The 21,573-nt window shown below is 47.0% G+C and overlaps 1 protein-coding gene across 5 annotated transcripts in view; it reads right to left on the bottom strand.

The window, feature by feature from the left end:
- The window catches only part of LOC147658884 (serine/threonine-protein phosphatase 2A 55 kDa regulatory subunit B alpha isoform), a 433,385-nt gene that overhangs the window by 136,606 nt on the left and 275,206 nt on the right, over positions 1-21,573 (bottom strand). For all 5 annotated transcript variants that reach the window (XM_086952059.1, XM_086952062.1, XM_086952061.1 and 2 more), the window contains one exon: positions 5,811-5,988. In XM_086952059.1, coding sequence (XP_086808185.1) covers positions 5,811-5,988 — 178 coding nt within the window. The remainder of the gene's footprint in view (positions 1-5,810; positions 5,989-21,573) is intronic.

Here is a 21,573-nt window from a genome sequence, read left to right as displayed (position 1 = left end):
AACCCATGTGGCTCTTTGTCTGTGCTAACCTTCGATATAGAGGCTGCCTTTGAGCCCGGGTCTTGGTGTATATGCCTTTCGCCAGTCTGGTTACCTTTAGTTGCTTCTTCTCAGAGTTCTTCGCCGCCTTCGACGCATTCCTTTTTCCGGCGCCGACTGTTAAGTCTTGGCTGTCTGACTCAGCTCCTTGTGCTGTTCAGCCTCAGACATTCTGTTTATCGTTACTAAATAAGCTGAAGCCTTTAAGAGATTCCTGTGTCTTAGGTGTGCCCGCAATGGTGTCATGTTCTAGCCTCTGTTGACGTCGTACCTAATGTGCCTTTGGACGAGCTCGGCACAAGCCTCTTAGTCCTTGTACTTGTGATGCTTCTGCAGACAAAAGATGCAGACTTGGTGGGAAATTTATTTGTGAATATGTGGCGACAGTTGAGGAAGAACTTAAAAAGGTTTGTTTCTCAATGACCCTCTTTATGTCACACAAGGAAAGAACTGACCACCAGAGGGTGGTCCACGTTGTGCATAGCTACAAAAATATAAAATAAATAAAACAAGAATGTTTCCAAACCACTAGATGGTGGAATAATGCACAGCATCTGTTCATGACATGTACTGCTGTAGATTCACATACTTTGCATACTCCTGCCATCAGAATAGCACTCAACGAGTGACACAGACTAACTTTAGTCCTTCGACAGGCTAAACTTTGCACCTTTCTATTTGCACAGCACTATGTGGCAGTATTTCATTACCAGATCTTGGAGGTGACCCTGTGATTGAAACCACTACTGTAGGGGACGCAAATACAATTGCACGTGGGAACTATGGCAATAAAAGAGGTCATCATCGCATAACAGTCTGAACTGTCAGAATTAAGTTTGGTTGAAATGTGGCAGAGTTTTTAAAAAGTTTTGAACTCAAGCTGGATTGAGATATTCCAATATGGACCTGGTGTTGAGGATTGCTCCCAGGTATGGTTGAATTTGGAGAAGTTGAAGGTGAGACTTAGGAACATTTATTGTAAACCCCAAGCTGTGAAGTAGATCCAGAGTCAATTGAGTGTACTGTTGGCACTGAAGCTAAGTACTGACTTTGATGAGCTAGTTGTCCAGGTAGGGAAATACGGGAACGTTTTGCCTTCTGAGATGTGCCACAACTATTGCCGAGCATTTTGTGAACTCCAGGGGCCACTGCGAAAGTTAAAACTTTAAATTTGCAGTGTTTTCCCGCTACAACAAATCTGTGGTATTTAAGGGGAGTAAATTCTATGGGTATGTAAAAGTAGTCGTCCATAAGGTCAAGTGCTGCCATAAAGTCGCCCTGTAGAAGTGGAATGAAATCCTGTAGAGTAACCATATGGAGGTGTTCTGTTAGAATGTAGTAGTTGAGAGGTCTGAGGATTAAGATTTATCTCAGTGTAGGTCCTTTTTTTGGAATCACAAAGGGTAGAGAATATACCCCTGTGCCTTGCTGTTGATGAGGGACTGATTGTATGGCACCTTTGAGTAGAAGAGCTTCGACTTCTTGTTTGAGGAGTGTTAAGTTATCCTGTGATAACCTGTGAGTGTGAGGTGTGATGTTTGGTGGCAAGGTAATGATCTCCAGACAGTAGACATGTTGGATAATGACTAGTACCCACTGGTCTGTGGTGATGGACTCCCAGACCGGTGAACAAATTGTAGTCTCCCCTGACAGACTGTGGTCAGGGGAAGGATTGGGAAGTCACTGTTTTGCAGTGGATGGTGCTCCACGTGCCGAAGCACCTCTGCCTATATTGTTACCACCTCTGAAGGAGCCTCTAAAATAGGCCTTACTGTAGGTGGATTGGCCCACTTAGCTGAAAAGTGGAGGCATCTGTGGTGGTGTATGTATATCCTCCCTTGAAGCCAGAGCGACAAAAGGAGCCTCTAGGTGTAGTAGTCTGTAAGGCCCCAATAGTGTTAGGAGTATCTGTGTCCTTTTTCATTTTATCTAAGGTGGTGTCTACCTGTGGGCCAAAAAGATGGTCTTTGTCAAAGGGCATATTGAGAACTGTCTGTTGGACTTCTGGTATGTCTCTGTGGGCGTTCGAACAGACTCACGGACACTGGAGGTCGGGGTAAAGATGGCTTTATTAATTTATATGAACGCTTCTTCTGGATCGTCTTTCGGTAGTATGGCAGTGGCGTATCCGTCTCTTCCGAGAGTCGATCCAGGCGTTTCAGTGCTCAGACTCTTCGGTGTTCCCTGGGGATTCTGGGACTTGTAGGCCGCCTCTCCTCCGGATATCTCGTTGTCCCGTCGAGCGTACCATGGAAGAAAGAAAGTGTGGTTAGGATGGGGCCGTGGCTCGTGCACAGGGAAGGGAGTGTGTGACACACGTGCAGTTTACCGACCCAGATTCAAGTGAAGGGTTCGTGAGGGTAGGGGTTTGCACTAGGAAATGGTCGGTTGTTCAGGGAGGTTTAACCCACCTACGACCCGCCCAGCCCGCAAAGCGTGACCGTACCTGCTCGAGCCACACTTCCCAGGAAGTGTGGCAGGGCGAAGCGCCTCTCTGTTGGCCTCCTGGCATGTCGCAGACGTCTCGGTCTTCGCTCTTCCCCTCTCTTCTCCTCGACCTGCCTCCGTCTCCCGCCGGTCTCCGATCGACTCCTCCTTCCTGCGATGGTCGCCGCACCACTCCTCTGCTCTACTCGCCTCCTCCTTCCTCCGATGGTCTCCGCTCGACTCCTCCGCTCTACTCGCCTCCTCCTTCCTCAGATGGTCTTCGCTCGACTCCACTTCTCCGCTCGCCTCCTCTTTCCTCCGATGGTCACTGCTAGCCTACTCCGCTCTCTCCCCAGTCTTCCTCGCTTGCTCCGTACTCCCAGTCCGCTCCGTCCTCACTCCAATCACCTCCGGGTGTAAAACACACCTGCTGGTTCTCTGGGCTGGGTTTTACCTCGGACGAGAGGGTGTGGTCCGGGTCCTGTTCCGCCCAATTAAAGAAACAAGGTTCCGTTGTTGCTTCTGGACCATGTTTGTACGCGGCGTCCGGTGTCTTCCAGGTCTCGGTGTGCTGTGTAAAGAGAGGGGACACAGGTAAGCCTGGCGGGTCCGGGTCCCCCTCGTTACAGTCTCCTAAGCAGCTTGTTGGTATTGATATCTATCGGCTGTATCTGCTGAATCTAAGGGACACCTAATGGAATTTTTGATGATTGCTTGACCTTTTGTAACAATTTTTTGCCCTCTTCGACGATGATCCACAGGGAGATACTGTAGTAGTTCCTTCATCTCATCCCACTGGGCCCTATCATAACGTGCTCAAAGGGCATGGGAACTGGCAATGCGCCAGTGGTTAGCTGCCTGCGCTGCTACTCTTTTCCCAGCTGCGTCAATATGTTTCCTCTTTCTCAGGAGGTGGCGAATCCCCAGTTGCCTGGCTAATAGCTCTTATGAGCAGTAGTGGCAACTATGGACTCTGGTGGTACCTGACTGAGTATGAAGAGGGGGTCTGATGGAGCCACTTTAAATTTCTTATCTACCCGTGGGGCAATAACCCTGGCACGTATATATTCTTTTAAGGTGTCATCAGCGTGCCGCAGCATACCAGGTAGCATTGGCAATGTGCATCTTTGTGAGTGGGTGAGAGGCTATCAGACTCCTTGTGCAGCTCAACCTCATGGGAAGTTGGTGTTCTAGCAATGACCTGTTAATAAGCACTAGCTTCTTAACGAGGGGAGGGGCGGGCTGAATAAAGATCTGGATCATTGGGTGTTATAGATTCTGTATCTTATGTGTCTCATGGGTCTGGATCCCCTAACAGCTCTTCCATTCACCCATTGTTTGACCTAGATGACCCTGCAGGTCTAACATCAAAAGGGTGGTGATGTGGAGATGTAGGAGAAGGAGGGGACAGTGGAGGTGATGCGAAAGGCAGTGGAGGTGGAGAATGAGTAGGGCTGGTAGCCTTGTCCTTTGACCTGTATTTAAGAGGAACAGGAGCGTTCAATGCATCCTCAAAAGTTAATTGTCTCTTTGGTGGAGAAGAGGCCATTACTCGCTCAGTGCCTTCTTGAATCTGGTATTTTCACTGTCTAACGTCCATTGTTTCAAGGATAGGCTAGACCGGAGACATGGGAACTGAGGAATGCTTTGAGGTTTTGGTCTTTGTCGATTTTGAAATAGAGGTTTTTGGAACTGAGGAGTTTTTTTTGCTCAGCACCGAGGTAGCTGTGGTCAGCGGGCGAGTCTGTTCCGAAGATTGGGTGGAGACAAAAGTCTGCGCTTGATGAGAGGGGGTCAACACAAGGACCTAACTTTAGTGGAAATTTTCAGTTCAGGTCCCAGGGGGTGGGGCATCCAGTGTCTTTTCGGATCTGACAATGCTCATATCGCGGTACCACAACCTCTAGTATTGGGAAGGGTGAAAATGTTAAAGGCTGATTGGGTTTTGGACCAGGGTCTGGGGTAATAGTACTCATACGCTGCCTAGGAGGCAGGGTGTACTCTAACTGCGCCTCCACGTCGGAATTTTTTTTAAAGGAGAAAACCTCTTGTTCTACCTCAGCAGCATGTTCTTAGGGCGTGCTTGGCCACGAAAATATCATGCGTCGTCTTTACTTCGACAAGACATCTCCAACCGACAAGTCGTTTCATCCTGGAGAGTCTTTTCGAACGGAAAGACTTGCAGGCGTCACAGTCTGTCTCATGGCGATCGGGTGAGAGGCAAAAGTTGCACACTTAATGTCGATATTTGGAATGGCACTGCGGGCAAAATCGAAAAGGTGTTTGTTCCATCAGGAACTAATGTTCAGCTCCGACTGCAAGTGAGAGGGAAGGCCCGAGATGGGCAGCGCACCGAAGGGCGACGGGTCGGTGCGTGAACTGAAGTTTTGACGGCACAACGATGAAAAGCACTATTGAGACAAACTATACCATCTAAGAGAGAATAGTACCGAAGACGCACACTGAACGGAGTTAAACACGGAGGCTAGTCACAGGTCTGATACAGACAGCGGAGAGAAAATCTAATAAAGAAGTCAATGCCGTTGCGAAGTATCACCGAGAATGACACTCGATCTTGTGACTAAAAAATCTTCTTAGAAGAAAAACTACTTGTTCAAATCCAAATACAACACTACATGGCAGGAGTATGCAGAACATGTGTATCTAAAGCCATAGATGCCACTGAACCTTTTTTCTATTAACAAGTGAGGATACAGGAATTCAAGACGATCAATAGTAAATTGCAATAAGGAGAAACAGCAGTTAAACCGGTCATTCGGTCACCTGAAATGAGAAAGGATGCATTAAAGCTCATTAAAATGCAAAGAAAACTATAAAATTGTACTCTTTGTTTGCAAGTGATTGTACTAATAAGCCATCCAATGTGGACAGCTATTTCTTTAGCAATTGGTTCTAGATGTATTAGTACATCTGGATTTTACCTATGGTAAACTAAGAATATAGAATCACAATGTGACCAAACCCATGTAAAAAAAATCCTCTTTGTTCCTTTATCAGTTACACACAACATTTTGCCCTAGTGGCACAAACCCTAGACCAAACTTACGTATATTTAGATAAATGTGCATGAGCTGAATTTCCTTTATCTTTAGACTATGCCAATTGCATAGTATGCACAATTTGAACATTTTAACTCATCAGTTTCACTACTCATACACTACTTTGCAAGTGGGAGACTTTGTTGTGATTATTCAGTAGGCCTATGTAATTCCGGAAAAGCACTGAAATACTGAAATTGAACAGAAACAAAGTAAATCATTTTACAGAGTAATATATACATGCTGGCGATTTAAAATTCTTGGTTATTTCACTGAAAAGGATACTAAAACTTCTATCGGTAATCTCTAAATGCCACAGATTAATCCGCAAGTCATCTGCAGACAGATATGTTTCATAGTCGCTATTGACAGATATAGAGTTGATGTGATACGTGTGAGCATTAGCAAATATTCTTCGTGGGCTCGCTTCAACCATTAGATCCATAGGCCTCAACACGGGTACCTGTAAGATAATGGTGCATAACATGTTCAACATAGAGCCAAACAAGGGATACAGATTAATCATAGACAAATGCATAGACAAAAAAATCCACATATTCCACTGTGTGTATGCTTTTGTGACTCTTAGCTGTATCAATGTGCAAGCCTTTTTGGATGTAATGCCCTTTATACTTTAATAGGGTTGTAGCTAGGCCAAAGTCTTTAATTCTTGTTTGAATTACTTCTGTGACGCTCTTCTGTTGCAGAAACACAGTTTGATAATATCACCATTTGAGTGAGCACTTTTGTAGCATACCTCGGAATATTTTCAATTGAAAACGTAAGGACTTTGTAATAAATGGAAGACTGGGTGAAAGGAAATGAAAGCTTTAAAATAAATATATAAAACTCTACCAAGACCATGGAACTATTTAAATTACTCAGACTGTCTCTTCCCCAAACAAGTACCATTAGACAATACTGAACATTCGGAAGTCCCCTCCAGATTCAGGGTTTGTTTCCTAAAAAGGTAATTAATGTCAGAATTGCGTGCATCTAAACTTGGACATGAACCAATGGAGAGCCTTACAACTCAACATGATTTAAGTCAAACACCTCTGTATTTATATTTTGTTAAAAAATTTAATTTGTAACTGATGTACATTTCTTTATCTAATTAAAGAGACTATCGTGTTTCAGCCATGTAAGAGCACAATTATACAATTTGTCAATACAAAAGGTAAGTATTTAATACAAATGCATATGCACACCTGAATTTCTTTAAAGAACTCTTACCTCTTTAACTAACCAAGATGTCAATCTATACGGATATGTATCTAGCGTGTATAAAAGCGCATAAAAACTTCTAAAGGTTGACGAACTTTCTGTATTTTCCCGTTAAAAAAACATTAATACAAATAGGAAATCATGCTGCTTTGTGCTCACAAACGAAAAAAAAAGAAACCCTTAACACTAGATTTTTGGGGGGGGCGTGGCTACGCGGGCCAACATGGCAGACGCAGCCTAGTAGAGCTCCGTCCTGCCCGTGAATTATCCGCCTAATATCCTGTTCCCCTGATACGCCCTGCTGCCTGGAGAAAAGACACTGTGCGCTAGTTCGAGCTGCTGCGCTCCGGTGACGTTTGCGGAGCGCTGCGGTGCCCGGAGTCGGAGGGAGGAGGAGCGGCGTTCCGCGGCCTGGTCTGGGGTGGAGAAGCCGGGGCCTCGAGTTTCGTGACCCACCGGGCCCGGCGTGCTGGTGGCGACTTGAAAGGCTGAGTGAGGGCCGGAGGTATGGGTGCCTCTTAAACTCCCCGCGCGGCATCTGCAGCCTCAGAGGGACTACTACTGGGAGCAGACAGCCGCTGTTGTGGCCCGATCCTCTCCTCGTGGCTGAGCTGGGACCTTCGAAGGGTGAGGCCTGGAGACCTGTGGCGGAGCCGGGAGCTGGATTTTAGCGCCGCCCGAGGTGGCGGTTACCGTAGTGTGACTGTTCGTCTGGTGTTCGGGGAGGCAGGTCGGCCTTCAGTGGACGCAGCTGAAGAGCTGCAGGAGTGTGCCCGGCCTGGAGTGGGGTCCAGCACAGCCCTGTGCGCAGCAGTGGAGGAAGGTCACCTGGGAGCACGCCGAGACTGGCAGGACATGTGTCGCCTTCCTGGTGCCGGGGCCACGGGATGGATGGGAGCACCGGCGGAGGAGTGAGATTGTGAGCCGTAGCTGGTGGCCAGGTGCACTTGGCTGGTGCAAGTTGTGAGTGGCCTGGAAGGAGCTGGGGCTGCCCTCCTTACTGTACATCCGGCGGAGTGGGCGTTGAGCATAGATCCTGCCGCCTAGCCAGACGGACTGGCGCTGGTCTTGAGGGGGCACAAGGACTGGGCATCCCTCATTGACTGGCGGTCCCAGAGACGGTTCACTGGTACACACGGTAGCTGGCCCCTTGTGAGTGTCCCAGTCTACCTTTGGCAATGGCGGGAGTGGTGGAGGGTCGGCAAAACATGGGCCTATTGACAAGTTCACCGGGCACAGTGGAGGCGCCGGAGCCACGGGTGGCCATCAAGATACTTGGCCGGACAATGCGGCGCTGATGGCAGCTATGACTCAATCTAGAGACATGCTGGACGCGAAAATAGGGGCCGTAGGTGCGGATGTAACCTTGCTGCGTCAGGATCTATGCAACGCTGTGGCCAGCATTACGGAGGCAGAAACCAGAATCTCGGGAGTGAAAGACGATGTGGAAGGCCCTGAAGCGCAAAGTTGCCAGCATGCAGAGTGTACAGAAAGGCCTAGCGCTCCAAGCGGTGGATGCGGTAGGGCGGGCCCGGCGAAATAACCTGCGCTTCGTTGGATTCCCAGAAGGCTGCGAGAAAGGCAACATGGAGAATTTCCTGGCCCAGTGGCTGGAGAACTGGCTCCCTCCGGACTCCCTCTCACGATGTTTCGTGATAGAGCGAGCACATAGGGCTCTCGTGCAAAAGCCACCGGTGGGGGCCCGTCCTCGGCCGGTGATAGCTAAGCTATTGAACTACCACGACCCGGATACTATCCTACAGCAGGCAAGGGCGAAGGATCCCCTCCTATATGAAAATCAGAAGATCATGATTTTCCCTGACTATACAAGACTGGTGCAACAGCAGAGGCAGTCCTTTAAAGCAGAGCTGTGGAGGGGAAGGGGGTCGCCCTCGAACCTCCAGTACCTGATCCTTGAACTATCGACCTGCAGGCAGAGGAACTTTGATGCTAAGGTGCCTTTACAGTACATAGGGGGCTGCAGGTGACTTGGTTGTGTACTCATGGTGTTGAGAAGGGGCCGTTCGGTCACGTGGTGTACGGCGCTTCCGACTGTTTGAGTTGAGGCGGTGGGGTGGGGGGTGGGGGGGGGGTTCAGGGGTGTAGGAGGGCGGACTTTGGAATCCCTGGTGCTGGGGAGTGTGTATGCCCCACCCCCACTACAGTGGTCACTGGTGGAGAAATTGTTTGCAGTATGGGCGGACATTCCTGACGCACTAGCGGTGATAGGGGCGGGGGGAGGGGGGGGGGGGGGGGGGACTAGAATGATGTCATTGACATCCGTTTGGATAGAGGTCGACCTGGGGGTGGCCAGGTAGCTGGAACGTCCACCAAATTATGGTGGACACGTGGCATTATTTGCATGCACATAGTCGGGAATATACATTCCTATCAGCGGTCCACAAATCCTTCTCCAGATTAGACTATATTTTTGTCCCTCGACCAGTCATTGGAAGAGTGGAGTATGCGGCTATACTGTCGTGTGGGCTGTAGGATCACTCCCTGGTTACGATAGATCTGCTTTTGGACAGGGAGCGGCAGCCCTTCCGATGGCGCCTCTCCACATGGCACCTTCAGCATGAGGAGTATAGGATACATATGGGGGGAGCTATAGCGCATTATCTGGTTGAAAATGTGGGGTCGGCCACGGATGCTGGGATGGTGTGGGAGGCTCTGAAACCCACGCTTCGTGGTGTGGACACTGCTTGGTGTGCGGCTGCCCGGAGGAAGCGCAGAGCAGAGTTAGTGAGGGTCGCGGCTGACAGAGGCTCTGGAGAGACGCTGTAGCGTAAATGGTGAGTCATGTGGTGGGGCAGCTCCTCTTGTCACAGCAGTCTTATGCGTCACTACTTCTTGATGACGCGCGACAGGTGTGGCTGGCGACGCGCAGCAGGATATATCAATGGGGGGACAAATCCGGGACTATGCTACACCGGCTGTGCCAGAATACGTTCCAGGCACGGACCCTACCGGGGATCCAAGATGCGGATTTGGCCCCGATCATGGACCCTAAGGAGTTGGCAGAAAGTTTTGCAACATACTATGCCACTAAGGAGTGCCTCCCTGCGGGCACAGTGGATACATTTCTTGTGGATCTGCCTCCTTGTGCTGTGTCGGAGGAGGTGCGGGATGGCCTAGAGCTCCCACTGACGGAGGAGGAGCTGGGTCGGGCCCTGGGGGAGCTCAACACCGGGAAGGCTCCCGGACCTAATGGGTTCCCAAGTGAATTTTTTAAAGAAATATCACTTACAGCTGGGAGCACACTATAGGGCGGCGTTAGAAGAGGCTCGGGAGGGGGGTAGCCGTCTGCGGACTGGAGGCACGCGGAGGTGGTGGTGTTCCACAAGCCGGGCAGGCCCCCTGATCAACATGCATCATTTCTACTAATATCTCTCCTTAACGTGGATGCTAAGATATTGGCTAAGGCGCTGGCCAACCGTCTCCTGCCCTATATTGCGGAACTTGTCCACCCAGATCAGGCCGGATTTATGCCCCACAGGGTGACTAGACATAATATCAGACCGGCCCATGTGGCGGTGGCAGCGATTAGGGATATCGGGTAGCAAGCAGCACTCCTCTTAGCGGACATAGACAGGGCATTTGACTTCCTGAGTTGGGTTTACCTGTTCGCGCTTCTGCCCCGACTAAATTTTGGGCCACATTTCCTGTCATATCTGAAACTTCTCTACACAGACTTAACGGCCTCGGTTAGGGTGGCGGGGGCCATGTCATCTGCATTTTATGTTGGCCGTGGTAAGAGACAGGGCTGCCCCCTCTCACCGTACCTGTTTGCCCTTGCCATGGAGCAGCTGGCGGCGTGGGTGCGCATAGATGCGCAACTGCGTGGCTTCGAATGGGAGACCAGGCTGTCGGATAGACTGGCGCTATACACTGATGATGTCCTGTTCTTCCTTACGAATCTAAATAGATCCGGACCGCGTCTTAAGAGATTATGCAGATCTTTGGGGAGGTCTCCGGGCTCTACATGAACCTGCGCAAATCAACCCTTTGGGTGCTGGGAGAGCGCTCGGGAGTTGGGGACTGGGCATCCACGCTGCGGGTGGCGGTGGGGGGACTCCAGTATTTGGGAGTGTTCATAACAGACGTCCCTACGGTCTCTTGGCAACGGAACCTAGTGCCAATCTGGGACCGGGTTCGGACAGAGATGAAGACGTGGTATCGCATGCCCCTCACTATCTACAGTCGATCAGCCATCTTTAAGATGGTGGCCCTTCCGAGACTTTTATACCAACTACAGAACCACCCCTTTCCGATTCAGCTTCACTGGTTCCGACAGGTCGACTCGGCGTTAGGGCAATTCCTTTGGGCGGGAGGGGCAGTGCGAGTGGCGCTGCGCACATGTTCTCTGCCCACATACTGTGTTTGCCTGGCGACCTCCGACCGACATCCAATCCTATTATCAAGCCTCCCATCTCCTAGTCCTGAATGAATGGTGGTATGGGGACAGGGGGGGGACTCTGGGTATGCCCTGGAGAGATGTCTTATGGGGTCTAATACTCTACACACAGTCCTCTACTCGGCGCGACTGCGGAGGAGGCTGCCGCCGGTCACCCAGGTGGTTTTCCAACTCTGGAGGCAAGCCCTACGTCGTATGGGATGGTGGGGCAAGCTAACTGAAGAGACTCCCTTATGGCACAATGGACGCCTACCTGCGCTGGCGTCCCTTCAGGGCTTTCGAGGCTGGGACAATAAAGGAATCTCCAGGCTGGGAGATGTAATGTCAGGGACAGCCCTCAGGTCCTTCCAGGAGATGCGCAAGGAGTATTGTATGCCCCAGTCCCAGTTCTTTAGGTACTTGCAGTTCCGACACGCCATTGCCCCGAGCCTGGAGGGTCTTGATTCCATGCCCGAATTTAGCCCTCTGGAGGCCAAGGTCTTTATGGGTGACCTAGGAGAGAAAAAGATATCTCGAATATATCAGACCTTAGTTATACACTGCTCCACATCATTGCAGAAACTTAGGGAGACCTGGGAGGGGGATGTGGGGACGCTGGAGGAAGAAGATTGGTGGGAGGCACTTGAGGCCCCTAGAGGTGCGGCTATAGCAATACGCTTGAGACTCATTCAATTCAAATACTTATAGGGTCTACTTTACAAGGGAGAGACTGTGGAGGGCAGGCCAGATTACGTCCCCAGATTGTCTCCGCTGTGGACGGGAAGTAGGGACGTTGATTCACACAGTGTGGGGCTGTGGCTCCCTAATTAGATTCTGGAAAGAGGTCTGGGACTGTATGTCTGAGGTCTTGGGATGGGAGCTCCCCTGTACTCCACGACTAGGTTTCCTGCATGTGATGGAAGGGGTGGGAGGCAACGCATTTAAAAGGCATCTACTGCTGCTAGGCTTAACCATAGCCAAGAGAGATATAGCTAAAGCAAGGAAAGACCCCTGGGCTCCCTCTGTGCTGGTGTGGAAGAAAGGGCTGGACTTCTGTATGGGGTTGGAGCGGCCAATCTTTGAGGCCCGAGGCTGCCCAAGGAAACATTACAGGATATGGCAGCGTTGGGCAAATTAACGGGCCTGTGGTTGGAAATTACGGTGGACCAGGAAGAGGGCCCGGTAATGGCGTAAAAGGACCAGGAGGGAAGGTGTTTGTACACTGTCAGTCTAGAGCATGGCTTACAAAATATGAGATGCTTTCGTGCGGCTGGGGAGGGTGGGATCTGGGTGGAGGGAATTGGGGGGCGGGGCAGGATAAGGGGTGGGGGGGGATGTAGAACTGGTAGGTTTTGATGGTATTAGTTGAATCAAAATGATGTTTAAGATTGCAATTAATCTGATGCTGTGTAATTGATCTGCAGCCCTTCCCCAGGATGCAGGATGCTGCCACATATGTGCAATCTATCAAAATCTGTTTCCAAAAAAAAAAAAAAAAAAAAAAAAAAAAAAAAGAAGAAACTAGATTTTTCACCGACAACACAATGGTAGTGGTACCCCACTCGCAAACAGGAAGGGTGCATAAGATACCAGTTCTCATTTGTGGATGTTGACAAAACATTTTATTAGGAGTTAGCAGTGCTCCTTGGGACCACTGCTTCCCTACTCCTAAGAGGAAAAAAAATAGTGAAACTTACTTTTAAATGTATTTTTTTTAATGCATCTAGTTTTCCTTCAAGGAGAATGGGCTGCATTTAATAAAAATTATTTGATCTTTGTGGACCTATAATCGGCATCTGACCTGGTCCACAGGAACAAACTGTGGTCCATTTTACTAGAAATGCCCCGCCCCTTATCTACCATCATTTGAAACAGCTCCATGAATGTAATTATACCCAAATAAGGTACGGGAAAAATGGCGAGCTCACTGACCCCATTTCCATAAATAGATGGGTACGACAAGGGTGCGTGGCCCTGACCCTTTTCTGCTCATTTATTAACGGCCTAGTGGAGACACTGATCGCTGGGAGTGACACAAGTGCTCCTACGTTGACGAACCTCAAGGTTCACGCCTTGATGTTCGCTGACGATACCCTCTTACTATCTAAGTCCCCTATGGGAATACAGAGGGCCCTAGATATCTTTCATTCATTCTGCAAGAGTTCAGGTTTAGAGAGAGATGGGAAACCACTAGAGAAAGTGACCATCTTTGAATATTTAGGATTAACACTTACTGAGAAAATGGAGTGCACAAATAAAGAAGGCTAGCCCAAAGTTGGGACAGGAACGGGGAGGAGGGGGGATGGGGCGGTTAGCAAAGATGCTCAGGAAGTGTACCCATAAAATGGTTGGACCGGTGATGGAAATTTATGAACACCAAAAAAGGGGGTGGCCTTGTACTGGACAGAAATTTGGGGCCATCGGCCATCCGATCCCCATCCAAGAATGAGAATTCCTCTGCTAGGCAACTCTTAGGTCTCCCCACAAGTACACTACTTACGCCACTTCAAATGGATCTCGGGTCGGCCCAATTGCAGAGGAACTTGCCCTCTGACCCCTCCTACATTGGTGACGTCTTTGGAGTACCCCAGAATTAGTAGCTTTTAGAGAAGAGCTGAAAGGATGTGTTAGATTTACAGGGAGCTAGTAAAATCCCATGGCTGGCATATATCAAAAACTCTTTAGAAGCTATGGGGATGGGCGACCTATGGGTTAACGCTGAAGGAAGCTGCATGTCAATATCCAGAAAGACCCTGTGGATCTTTAGGGAATTTATACTTAATCAGATAAAGAGGAACCCCGCGACTGGCATATTGACTGCATGCTTCCTAGAGGTTAAAGAGCAATATAGGCTGGAACCTGCTCTGGATGTCATCCAGCTTCCCCTAGCCATAAAGCTTTATCTACAATTTAGGCACAGAGCACTGCCACTTTATGCCTTTATAAACAACTGGGGAGGGAGGCACTCTGACTCAGGGTTGTCCAGTCTGCAATAACATTTCGGAGACAGAACATATACTATTTTTTTGCCTGGCATACAAGAAGGCTAGACACAGATGGTTACTAGAGATAAGTAGAAACCTCAGAACAAATCACTTTGCGGAGGTGTAAGAAAGTGGCTCTGTATATACTGAACCAAAGTAGGGTACTGAGTCCACAGTCCCCAGACGTTTGGCAGAGGCTAAAGTTAGATATAACCTTACTCTCTAAAGTGGTAGCATGGTAGAGCAGTAAGGCAGTATCAGAGGACAGTGCAAAGCATTTGCTGTACACACTCAGTCAACAAATGGTCTCACACACTCAAGAACTGAACTCTAGGCCAATTATTTGTATAAAAATATATAGTGGTTTTATTTTTAGAACCAAAGTGGCGTCAAAATATACTTTTTCAGAATGAGTTACTTTAGTTAAACACTTTCCAAATACGCAATAGACTTTTTAAGTACAGTAGTTACAGTTGTTGCAAGAGGCAACACAATTTCAAACAATGCAACATTGAGCTCAATGAGAATTTCTAGTTAAATGTAATTAATTACTTTATGGGTTACTTTTCTAACCATAGGACTGTATCCTAGATTCAGTCCTGGGACATCTCCTGTAAACAGTTGGGTAAAAGCGTTTTGGTTACAGTAGTGATTTTTAAGGAATATTATTGTATTTTGAAAGTTTACACTTTCACATAGAATCACCAATGTTATCCTATGTGAGGAAATTTACTTAGCAGGTAAGTAGTGTTATCGTAACTTTTTCTTACTCAGTGTTTGATCCTGGATCCAGCACTGGTGCACCTCCTGTGAACAATTGAAAGAATTAGTTTATGCCATACAGGCGATTTTTAACCAATATTTGTAAGTTCCAAAAATTGACACTTAGAAACTTTTTCACCAAAAAGCAGGCAATGTTATCCTATGGAAGGAAATTCAAGTTACTGACAAGTACGGTTAGAATTACTTTTCAGGGTCAGTGCTGGGCACCAAGATCCAGCACTGGGATCTCTCCTGATAACAGGTGAGTAAATCGGAATTCGTTGTTCGGCTGATTTTAGATTGATATTTTAAAGTTTCAAAACTCCACACTTAGAAGATTTTCTAAGTGAATCCAGTCAATGTTACCCTATGGAAGAAAAGTGAGTTATAGGCTTTTTTGGGTAAGTACTCGACTGGCAGAGTTAAGGTTCTGAGCATAGACTCGGGGGTCTCCCAGGTTCAGGTACGTACAGTTGGTATACCCTCAGCGGCATTGGGGCAGCCGGGTGCAGAGGTAGTTAGGCCCAATGTTAGCCTATGGGCGGCAGGGGGCCTTTGGTTGGTGGCAGCTGGCAAGCAGGCCACGCGGCTGTGGGAGCTGAGCTCCTGGTCACTTGCTAAGGGCAAACGGGGAAGTAGATTAGGACAAAGGTTGCACTCCCAGGGGAAGTCTGGCAGCTGGGTGCAGGGTGCTTTAGAGCTGTTGGGCGCTCATTGTTATTCAATGGGAGACTTGAAAGTTGAACAAAGGCTGCAGGCTCAGGGACTGAGATTCTTTAGGAGCGACCAACACTTCGAGGAGTAAGTTAGGATCTTGGAGGATAGGTAGGCACCCAGGAGTTGGGCACCGGGGTGTCTTTTGAAGTCGGGAAATCTTACCCTATGCTGGTCCGGGTAGGAGGGGTCCCTTGTTGTGAGGCTGCAGGCGTCGTCTGGGTCGTCGAGGAGGGTCCTTGGGCGCTGGATTGCAGGTCACAATCGCCTGGGGGGATGTCCTCAGGGTCTTTGTCCACTCAAGCACAGGCCGGGCTCGGCGGGTGCAGAGTGTGCTGGATTCGCGGTTCCTGGCTGGCGCCAGGGGTGTTACTTTTTGAGCAGAGCCATTGCTCGTGGGAGTTCAAGTCTTGGTAGAGTCTCAAGGCAGTCAGGTCCTCCGGGGTTCTTGAGGTTGCTGACCACTGAAGGCACCGGAGTTTCGCAGGAGCAGGTTCAAGGATCAACAGGCCGGTAGGGCTGGGGCCAAGTCAATTGGTGTCGTCCTCTTGTTAGCAGCTACACGGCAGGTCTTCTCGTTTCTTGATCTTCTTGCAGGAGCCTATCCCTGATTGGACAGGGCTCCCCATCCTCAAGATGACCGGAGCCCAGAGTTGTGCTTCAGTGTAGCCATTATGGTGCTGTGGAGTTCGCAATGACAACCTCCCCCAGCACCATATACTCTTAATGGCATCACTGCACGTACAGTGCCCATTAATGGCCCTGGGTACTGTAGGGGCACAAGGCCCATGCACCTGTGCCCACACCACTGGCATAAGGCACCCAGCTAGAGGGGTGACTGATGTATGCCAGGGCAGTGGGTTTGTGGGCATGGCACACAGGGATGTGTGCCATGACGACTTTTTTTTAGTTCTGCACCAGGACACTCAGCCTGCAAAGGCAGTGTGTGTGTGTGTCAGGGTGCAGGGCCCCTAAGGGTGGCACTTTAAGTGCAGCAGCCCTTAGGGGTCTTCTCTGGTCACAAAGCCCTGGGTACCTAGGGTACCATTTACCAGGGGCTGACATGTGGCCAGAGATGCCAATTGGGTTTTAGTTTCAACACAGTTTTAGGGAAGGAACATAGGCCCTGGGCACCTGATTGGCAGGAACCCAGGGCACTCTCAGTCAAAGCACATCAGCAATTCAGCTAAAAGTGGGGGCATACCATGCAAGAAAGATGGCACTTTCTCACAGGAGGCCTATAGGATACTAAAATATGATACTAGTATGCCTATTGTGATTTCAGTCTCTCAATATTTATTCTCTATGTGGTGTGTACGCCTAGCCATTTTAAAATTAGGTTAAGCCTAATTCGATCATTTCACCCCATTTTTGTGATTACAAATTGGTACCACCCTTATTAAATTTCAGAAATGTGTATTTATTCGGAATTCTTTGATAATATATTGCACGTGCACTTTACCTTCGGAAATTTAAATGTATGAACTGAGACATACTTTTTACTTGTGCTTTTATGGTCATGCCTGCCGAAATAAAGAATTCTTGAATTGAATTTAATAAAAAAAAATTGACAAAATGATTTCTTAATTTAAAAACACTTAGATATCGTTCTACTAACCCCAGTAAGCCACCATCCCTGTGATGGCAGCAAATTATAGTAGGTTGCAATTTTTGACTTAACTGATTAACATTCATGCAGTAGGTCGAAATGGGACCCACTATGATTCTGTATTTGAGATCCGAACTGTTAGTACATAGGTCTGTTCACAAAACGTTGGTGTGCACATTGCAACCACTTTTTGCATGTCCTACTTTAGAAAATCTGGACCTAGGAGGGTTAATCAAAAATCAAACAAGTGAGGTGAAGATAAATAACAGCTGGAGAGCAAACAAACCCATTCATTCATTTATACTGCAGCCAGGAAGCCAATGGGTGAAACTCACTTAACTGTCATGGGGAAATAGGTGTGGAAGTAAGTCCAAGGGTATTGCATGAGCAAATCATCTTCAGAAGTCTTCCAACAATAGCAGTTCATTTTTGCAGAGTGAAAATATCAGGACATTAATGTCCTTCCTAGAAAAGAGCCTTGTGTACTGGAGCACTATTTCCATATTCCTAGACTACATCGTTTAGTGGCTGAATCGCGTAGTTACGAAAACTAGTGCCATTCTTCTACAATCTGTACAGAGAAGTCAGAATTGAGAGAATCACATGCTTCACCCTAGTAAATGCCAGTGAGCCTAGTAAACCAATCAGAAAAAAGCTCTCATCACAAACCATATTTATTTGTTTGAGGAGTATAGCGCAAACATGACCCAATCCGGGTATCAGAGCACAGTACAAATAGCAGACAAGCCAAACATACAGAGAAAAAAAGCAATAAGGAATAAGCAAGCAGCAATACAGATACAATGTAACAATTGATCTTGCAGATTCAAGATCCCGAGGCGTCACATGAAAATAGTCAAGCTGAGATACCTCCGGGCTCCTATTGAAGAAATTCGTTCAGCAGAAGTATTTTAACTTTTTTTTTTAAAGAGATAGTCGAGGAGTGCACTACAGGTTGTAGTGCCTGCCATATTCTTGGGAGGGATTGTACTTTTTTTGCTGAGCTTCTGTGGTTCCAACAAAAGGGAGTTTGCGCTTTTTATGGAAAGACTACCCCCAGCCGGGTTCAGTTTATCGGCCAAGTAGACTGAAGTGTTATGGTGAATGGCTTTGTGTGTCATGCAGGCTATCTTCAAGTGGATCCTTGCTTCAAACAGGAGCCATTTTAGATGAGTTAGTAACTATCAGAAATTGACCTTTGTCAAAATCTACCCTGATGGCGCAGAGGAAATTCTGAGAGATGATGGGGTACGTAATGTAAATCGCTGCCAACTTTGAGAAGTTTATCAAATATGGAGCACGTTAAATTGGTCTTTATACTATGAAGGGTCCATGTGAAGAATCTTTGTTGCAGTAAAACATGCTGTAATTTGAGGATGCTGCCATTTAAGTGGTCTTCCTTCCAGTAATGGCATCATTCACATAGGTAGGCTGATGGACTGAAGACTTAAATAAGGTCAATGCATTTGAAAGGACTGCCGAGGGGAATTAATGTTTTTGGGGTGGAAATCTAAATTAATGGGCAAGTTTCAGAAATTCTATATCAAAATATCCCAATGTGAGATATAGGTGTCACAATGGTGCTGATAAAGCCTAAGAATAATCTTATACGGTCCATTTTGCTCTACTAATAGGCGTTCCCCAAAGAGATAAAAATAAGACTGCTCAGCTGCTGAAGTGGTTTTATTTACAGGTCTGTGAGCTTGGCAAATGTGTCTAGATAGCAAACTACAGCTTTGCTTTTTTCCAATGCTAGCTGTACCACGGGGCAGCCATTTGTCTGTATCTTGATCAAAGCCTTAGTTATTTGTCTAAATTACTTCAGCGGGGAATATCTGTGGCAGGAATAGTGCTCATGAGTGTCACCAATTCAGAGAGCAGGTTTATGGTGGTAAATTTTCATTGGAAAAATTAGGACTTTGTAGTGAATTAAAGTCTAAATAAAAGGAAAAGAAAGTGTGGCACCAAAATATGTAACATTCATATAAACTGAGAAAAACGGTTATTTTCAGGACTCCTTCCTAAGGACTTTCTTGCGTCACAATTAGACCCAACCTTTCACAACAAGGTTCAACTATTAACTCAATATGATGCATTTTCTTTGCCACATTCTGCTGCAAGGCATACAACAAGCAAAAATAACTAAACTCATTAAGTGCATAGGAAGCAAACAGGGCACCCCGCCCATATTTCTCACAGGCCAAAGGGAACATTTTAGATAAGCTGACGCACACCTTTATACAGCAAAAAGGCATGCTTAACTTCCTCTACAGTGTTGTATATTGATTGTTCTTGTAATATGGCCGACAGTAGTCTTTAGCCCTTCCTTAGTGTTCCTACCTCCTTAGTCTCCCAGAATACCTGTGAGTGTTTTAACTTGTACCAGGGTGTTCTATGATTGTCAGTTGATGGTCTGGTCAGCTGGCGAGGTTTTGTACTCAGCTGTGTCCTACAATACATCTACATGTAATCAACTAGAAGTATCCTGCCATCTATCACCATCCTATTTACAACATTTTGGCGACGTTTTCTGCTGACCAGAGAAGAACCATCAAACACAGCCTGAGCTACACCTCGCAAAAGAACCCACAACATCTATTTGCTGCCAATAACAATCAAAGGAAGATTGAAACCAGATGGATGAGGGAAAAGTCAAAGGAAACAATACCAAGTAAGGCATAGAGAAACTAAGCTGTCAAGTAACCAGTAATCCTTAAAGCGCTGTGAATGTATAAAACAGCTACAAGTATTTGAAGTGCATTAAATTGATAAGTAACTAGTTTCAAGTGGCAGCAAAAGCAAAACAAAGCTACATTTTTACCTGTTGCAGCTTAAAGTAAGAAGAAGAAAAAAAAGAACTTAATGCGTTGAAACCCTTCTTATGAATTAAAAGAAACCAGTAACTTTAAGAATTTGGTTCATAGAATTCCTCCTCTACTGCCTGCAATGTTTCAAATGAAGCTTTATATACGTGAAATGGAATGTATTTAAGTGAAGTAATTTTAATGTTCAAGCCTCAGCTGCTGCCATAAAACGTTACAATCACTTGGAAATTGGTCACACATACTGCCAAAAACGAGAGATCTGCATGGAAAAACGGACATATGCTGCCAAAAACGAGCCAATTACAGACATATACGGGGAAAGGAAAAGAAGAAACAGTATTCATGTTCTTCTACCGTGAGTCAGTTGTGTGGTGAAATTTCCGTTTGCCTGTGAATACTGTATGTCTGCCTCCGTGCTGATCTGTTTTTCACCATGGCACAATTTATAATGATGAAGTCGTAGATCTTTCAGGAGTCCTTGCGGAGTGACAGAACGTTCCTTTTCATAGGTATTGAACGTCTGGCGTCTGCACGTTGTAGCATGTCCCTGCGCCAAGCTGGTGAGGAAATGAGGTGCTTCTAGTCTGTGACATCATTGCGTGTAACGTCATCACGCGACGTGTTAAGTCACGAAGTCAGGAAGACATTTGAGTCCTCATTCTCTGTTTCTATGGTGTGCCCATGGTTACCAGAACACATCGCCACGGAGTGACAGGAAGATAATTTCAGCACTTGCCACGAACTGTGTACTTTGGAGAGACGTAAACAGTGAGTATTTCCTGGATGACGCTGTTGGTGGTCATCAGATATATTTGGCAGCGATCTAGAAGTTAATAAAAGTCTGTGGAGTCAGTTTCAGTCACAATGCGCAATGATATGCCCTTTTGAGCTCAGATACCGGCCAAACGTCAAAGTGTTCGGAATTACAGGAAAGCACTAACTAGTTCAATTTGAGTTTTTTTCCCCCTTTTTTTCTTCCGCAAGAGTGCCATCTGGTGGACTTTTTAGAGCATATTTTCAGTGGTTTTGTTTCTCTTATTTAGGAATTGGTCACACTGTAGATCTTTTGAAAACCAGAACAAAACTCCGGCAGTATGAATGGATTGAAAGCAGTATTTGAGATTCCAGCATAAGTAGGGTGGCAAAGGGCTTGGACACTGTCTAGAAGGGACACAGGTCCCAGAACCATGAGGGGACAAAGGTCCCAGACCACAAAGTGAACAAAGGTTCCAGAAACAAGTTTGGACAGTGGTCTCAGAACCAAGAGAGGACGAAGATGACAATGGACTTTCAAAAGGGGACAAAGGTTGTCCGGAACAAGGAGCGCAGTGTTCAAGTACCAAGATGGAGGGCCTGCACATAAAGTTCAAAAAGGGGACAAGGGTCCTAGGACAGAGCCTGCACAGAAAGTTCAAACAAGCATTTGCAATGCAATAGGTCTCGCATTAGGAAAGTTTGAGCTATTGGTCTTGTAAATGACAATTTTTTTTATTTATGTGTTGGTTTTGAAAATAGCTAAATTAATAGCTTT

This window comes from Lissotriton vulgaris, unplaced genomic scaffold (genome assembly GCF_964263255.1).
Source record: "Lissotriton vulgaris unplaced genomic scaffold, aLisVul1.2 SCAFFOLD_752, whole genome shotgun sequence".
Classification (NCBI taxonomy): domain Eukaryota; kingdom Metazoa; phylum Chordata; class Amphibia; order Caudata; family Salamandridae; genus Lissotriton; species Lissotriton vulgaris.
This window is presented reverse-complemented; position numbering and strand designations above follow the sequence as displayed.